This window comes from Mus caroli, chromosome 14, assembly GCF_900094665.2.
Source record: "Mus caroli chromosome 14, CAROLI_EIJ_v1.1, whole genome shotgun sequence".
Lineage (NCBI taxonomy): Eukaryota > Metazoa > Chordata > Mammalia > Rodentia > Muridae > Mus > Mus caroli.
Genome location: NC_034583.1, coordinates 111,789,936 through 111,796,170, shown reverse-complemented (window position 1 = coordinate 111,796,170; position 6,235 = coordinate 111,789,936). Strand labels below are relative to the sequence as shown.

The following is a 6,235-nucleotide window of genomic DNA, read 5'->3' as shown; positions in this document are numbered from 1 at the left end:
GAGGGAGGGAGGGAGGGAGGGAGGGAGGGAGGGAAGGAGGGAAGGTAGACAGGCAGGCAGGTAGGCAAGCAAGTAGTAATAAAGCAGTCAGACTTGTGAAAACAAGGAGCAGAGTGGCAGCTCTGGGCCTACAGACTTTCAGTTCTGCAAGACAAAGAAGCTCTAGGGCTACTACATAAATGGTTGCTATAGTTGACACTACAAACCTAAACACTTGGAAATGGCTACAGTGATAAATGCCACTGTTTGTTTAACACAAAATGAAAATGCCATTAGTTCTTTCTCTCTTCCTTGCCTCTCTCCTTCACCCTCCCACCCCAAACACTCACTATGTAGTTCTAGCCAGCTCATTACTATCTAGTCTACAGTGTGCTCAAACTCAGCAATCCTTCTGCCCCAGCCTCCCAAGTGTTGGGATTAAAAGTGCAAGCTACTATGCCTGAACTCACTAGTTCTCTTTATCAACAACAATTATTAAGTGGGTTCCAAGTGAGTTAGAGTTAAACATTACTAATTTTTCTAATTGCTCCTTATAAGAGATTGTGATTGTCTCTTCTGGTGAGCTGTTACAAGGGGTTGTCTTGGGGTTTCTACTGCTGTGATGAAACACCATGACTAAATGGAGCTTGGGGAGGAGAGGGTTTATTTCACCTTTTGCCTTTACCAGTGGTTCTCAATCTGTGGGTCGCTACCCCTTTGGGGTCAAATGACCTTTTCACCTTTTCACCTTATCTAAGACCATCAGAAAAGATATTTACATTACAATTCATAACAGTAGCAAAATTACAGTTATGAAGTAAGTAGAAATGAAAATAATTTTAGGGTTGAGGGTCACCACAACGTGAGGAGCTGTATTAAAGTGTCGCAGCATTAGGAAGGTTGAGAACCAGCTTATAGTCTGTCTATCATCAAGGAAGTCAGGGCAGGAACTTGAGGCAGGGACCAGGAGGCAGGAATTGAAGCAGAGGACATGGAAAAGTACCACTTACAGGTTTGCTGCCTATGGCTTGCTGAGCCTATTTTCTTATGCCATCTAGTATCATAAGTCCACTGGGCTGGGGGCTGGGCCCACCATGTCAGTCTGGGTCCTCTCTTTCCAGTGATTCTCGACTATGTAAAACTGATAAGACACCAGCCAGCCAAGGGCATGGGAAGAAAAGCAAATGAACAGAGTGAGGCCAGTGAAACCCAGTAAATTCTTATCTATCTACAATAAAAACACTTTTCTATGCTCAGAGGCAGCATTGACTCTCCAAGACCTTGAGATTAATGAAATGTGAGGACAGATAGCACTGTGCTTGTCCCTTCTAGGTCTGCTCAGCCCTGGGGATATGAGGACAGACAGCACTGTGCTTGCCCCTTCTAGCTCCGCTCAGCCCTGAGGACCAACCCTAAAAGAGACCAGAGCTCGCTTTCTCTGCACAGTGCCTCTTCCTCACTTGTAAAAAGAACAAGCAGGTCTTCTGCTCAGGAAGGGAGAGTTGGCCACTGAGCGTCCCGGCCCTCCCTCTATGATAAGTTTCAAGGCTTACAGAAAGCTTACATTACACATGACAGCTTCAGAGCCACAGAACCTTACAGAGGACAAATTTCAGAGAAATGCTGCAGACAGAGGGGAGTAGAGAAGTTCTGTGGAGACAGGCAGGCCTTCTCACCAGCCTCTGAGAAATCTGAAGGGCAGAGCTGGGCCTGCCCAGGGTAAGGGAAGCTCCCCTGACTGCTCTACAAGCAGTATTTCCAGCTGAGGAAAGCAGGCATTTCAAGCAGATATAAACATTACCAAAAGGGACTAAGGGATTATCATTAATATTTTCTCCTTCCAGCAAGTTATCAATTATTACAACAATCTATTGGACCAAAGCACAATGCTAGTAAAATCATTTTCAATTCACATAAGAGAATGTGTTCCTTTAACAGAGCTTTTAATATAATACACTTCTACAGATTAAAGTGTTTTCATTTTTAGCTTTATTTTGGAGCTAGGGATAGAGTCCAAGGCCTCAACTCTGGGTAGCACGCAGAAGCCCTAGAGTGCTAAGAATGGTGGAAGTACATGACTACACAGTAAATCAGTGACTGCACCGTAAACCAGTGTACATGCATGTAAGGAATTGTGTTCTGTACACTGACAGGTATCCCAAGAAGCACACTATTGTTTCTGCCATTAACTTTTCTTTTTTTTTTCCCCAGAAATGTCCCCTATCACTTTACTATCTAAATACTGTGGTACATAGCAATGTCTTTTTCCAAGTCATAAATGATGAAAGAGTAAAAACCACAGAGAAATTGGGAAAATACATTCAGCAGCCAACACAAGCAAGCCAGAGGAAGGGCTGAGAGCTACTGGTTTGGAAGTGAAAACATTACATGAATGCACCCATGGCAGCATGGTAGAGCCACATCTGGAAGGTGGCATGCTACTCCATTCCCAATCCAACTGTAAACACAGCCTCAGAAGCCAGGCTGTGACCTCAGCTTGAGAGAGGCAGGCAGCAGGGCCCTCCTCAGCAAGCATGCAATAGAGACTCACTCAAGAGTTTCTACTGTAAATCGTGGTGCTGAGTTTAGAACATTTTGGCTACTGAATAAGTGGCAAGTTCCACAGAAAATGAACTCACCAGAAAGGAACAATTACTTGTTGCATGGGAAATATTCATATGCACAATTATCTGCATAACTGAACTCTGACCTATGTCTTTCACTAATATGATTCTTCCTACTTATAGAAAGACAATGAGTTCAACAATTAGACATGCAAAATTATAAAGGCAGCAATGCTCAGACTTACAATTTAGGGTGGAAACTCTGTAGAAGTCAAACACAAAGGAAGACAGAGACTGAATGCAGTACCTCAAGCTTTCTGATAGAAAGACTTGGTGCCCTTGTGTGCAGGGGTCTAAGTAACAAAGTGTACAAGTAAACTTGTCTATTTGCACGTGGAAATGCAACATAGATATAACATTAACAAGTGGGGCAGCTGAGAGATGGATAGGGAGGAAGCAAGGGGAGGGTCTTTCTCATGGCTGTGAAAGCTGAGGAATGATGAGGTGAGGCTCCTTATAAACTGCAGATGTTTAAAGACCTCTAAAACATAACAGTGTTTCCAAAGAATAGCTAGCAAATAGTAACATATTACTGTGGGCTTTTTAATCAAATGAGATTAAGAGATAGAAATGTAGCTGTGGTCTGCGTTTGAAGCTCGTATAGAAAGAGAACAATGTACAAGAAGCTGCATGTTAAACGTGTTACTAGGAATAATCCAGTCACAGCGAAAGCACAGTGTTTAAAGTGGCTGTTAATAATGTGTGGGATTACACCCAGTTCTCACGTCTCGTATTTTAACTGCTCTTCTGAGTCTTACCCAGAATGAATGAGAATATTTATTTCTTTTAGAAAAGCCAGCACAGATACTAAAAGTCACATCACTTCCTCTTCAACTACACTTAGGGTTTCTGAAGTAATAACAATCCAAATAGTTAAAAAAAAAATGAGAGCAGAAATATCAATGTCATCCGAAAAGAAACCACAAACCTCATGAGGTTAAGAGTCTCCTGTGCACACCCCCTGCTACACCAGCACTGTCCCACAGAAGCCAGTGGAGCAGGGCAGTCATGATGAAAGGGCTCATTGTGTTTCCAAAGCACATAGGCTTGTACCACATGCAGATACTGAGCACTTGAAATATGGCCAGTGTGATGGAGAAACTGGGTTTTCAGTTTGATCTTAAGAGCACATGTGGCCCCAGGCTTCCATACTGAACTGCAAGGCAATCAACAGTCATCGGATTCGCAACTCTGCTGACCACGCTCACTCTCCCACCAGACATCTGTAATTTATTGACCCATTACCTCTCCCCTCTCTCCAGATATCTATTGAATCATTATTCCTGAAAAGACAGTACACTAAACTTCTAGCACTTCTTCCAAAGAAGCGTCATCAATGGATCATATTAAGTACTAAGTTGCAACTACACACAACTTTATTATCTGTCTACCTCCTCAGAGGCAGTGGGACTCTGATCTGTGCTGCTCAGAGCTATCTGGTGGCCCTCCACCACCACCCCACACTCTCATTCCTTTTGTGGAAAACCAAAAAGAAGAGAAATTAAAGTAATGGAGTTTTACCGACACTGTGGCTTCCCTTGTAAGGGTCACTCCGTAAGCACAGCTTTCCAGTCAATGACCTGAGTGCTGAGAAACAGCATTGCCCATGGATGTTGTTCTTCCCCCTTTCATCTGGGTTACTAGAAAGTTAAAGCTATCCTTGGGGTTACAGACAAATGTCTCAATCTGGTCTTAATTCCATCCTGCAGCTTCCAATTTCTGACATATGTGTTTTAATCATCCAGATGGGTTCCTGATACTGTATAGTGAACACTTTTCAAGACTAGCAAGTTAATAAAACAAAAATAACCAATGCAAACTAAGCTGAACAGAATTCCCAGTAAATATCAGAATGGATGTCTAAATTAGACAGCTAAGATACTCTTTTCCAAGTTTCAAAAAAAAAAAGTTAGACTAATGTACCCATAGTACCATAATAAACAGTGAGTTTACTGTACTTTCTCCTTCACTCCATACCTTGAATGTTCTTGGAAGCGCTGTGCTCGTAGCTGGGATGCCACAAATACAGATGATGCAATGGCCAATAACTGGTTTCTCTCACTCGGCGTTAACGTGTGCCCTGTAAGAAATGTCATATCTGTGACATCAACATCTGCACTTCCCTCTTAGAGTCATCAGCCAATCAGACAACATCTGTACCTCCATCTTACAGTTACCAGCCAATAAGAGAAGAACTTTAAGGGGCACCTAGAATAGACTCAGGATTATATAAGAAGCAGGTGACTGGATATAAGAAAGCTCAGTAAGAAACTCCCAAGCTGTGCTCACTGGAAGCTCACTGCCTAACATAGGAATTATTTATTTATTTATAACATAGGATTTATTTTGTTTTCTAAGTTTATTCATTTTCCAGCCAGAAAACCAGAATATTGACATTCTTGAAAGCAAATTTCCAACTAGCACTTAACACTTGATATTTTTACACAAAAACATGAATTAAATTTCAGTAGAAGCTTCTTATCTAAGTACCTATTTCACACTAACTCATGTATACTGAAGAACAAGAAATTACCAGCTTTCCTAAACCTGTGACTGAGTATCAGTGCCTTTTATACTAAAAGTTATGAAAAGCCAGTTCCAAAATGCACAGTTTGGCTACTCTGCAGCGTGAGCAATGGAGTGTTAAGGACACACATATTGAAGGTGGCCAAAATCCCTCTGGAACAGCTGGCAGAAAGGCTGGTTGATATGTGGTTGGTCCCTCCTCTGTACCTTACCACCAGCCCTGTCTATCTGAACTCTGAAGTACAACGAAGTGTTCATGTTTATTGAATTTTTTAAAGAAAGAAAACAACTGTTTATTTCATAAACTATTAAAATAATAAAAAACCAGGGCTTTTGAGCTGGCTTAGTGGTTAAGAGCATGCATGGCTCTTTAGAGTCTGATTCTAGCACCCAGGCTCAACAGCTCAAAACTCTTATTTCTATTTTATTTATGTGTAGGAGAGTGTCTACATGTGGGTGTGTGCACATGAATACAGGTGCCCATGGAAGCCAGAGGTATTGGATCTTTTCAAGCTGGAGGTATAGAAAGTTATAAGCCACAAACATTGGTTTTAAGAACTGAACTTGGTTACTCTGGAAGAAGAGCAAGTTCTCTTAACTGCTGAGCCATTTCTCCAACCCTAGGAAAGAGATTTAAATAGGTGAAGAAAACAAAACAGCCATAAACGGGAAAGCTAGACTAAGATCTTCAGGAAGCACCCCAGCCTCTCACACCTGTTTCCTGTCACCACTTCTCATCCATACGCTTACTTCTAAGGAAAATGAGAACAAAAGGCCACAAGTTCCAACTTCTGCAGAAGCAGATTGATGCTGGTCAAGAACATAGGCAAGGCCATGTTTTTCTAGCTTTTCCTGCCTCTATGTATGAGTCAGAAGGCAGATCAATCAATTATTCAATTAACAAATTTCTCTCTTCCACAATTTCTCTCCATACCAAAATTCTCTTAGTCCCAGGAGCAGTGGTCTAGCTTCTGACCAGCCTCACATGCCGAACTGCCTTGCAGCAGGTAACTAACTCCACTGGCAGACTTGTATAAAAATCAATAAGTGTCCTACGAGGTCAGATAATGCAGAGTCTGTAGTTAGCACACCGGTTTTTTTTTTTT

At 41.9% G+C, this 6,235-nt stretch overlaps 1 protein-coding gene across 2 annotated transcripts in view; it reads right to left on the bottom strand.

Moving 5' to 3' along the window:
• The window catches only part of Pcca (propionyl-CoA carboxylase subunit alpha), a 329,396-nt gene that overhangs the window by 151,630 nt on the left and 171,531 nt on the right, over window positions 1–6,235 (bottom strand). For both annotated transcript variants that reach the window (XM_021182607.2, XM_029468862.1), the window contains one exon: window positions 4,581–4,683. In XM_021182607.2, coding sequence (XP_021038266.1) covers window positions 4,581–4,683 — 103 coding nt within the window. The remainder of the gene's footprint in view (window positions 1–4,580; window positions 4,684–6,235) is intronic.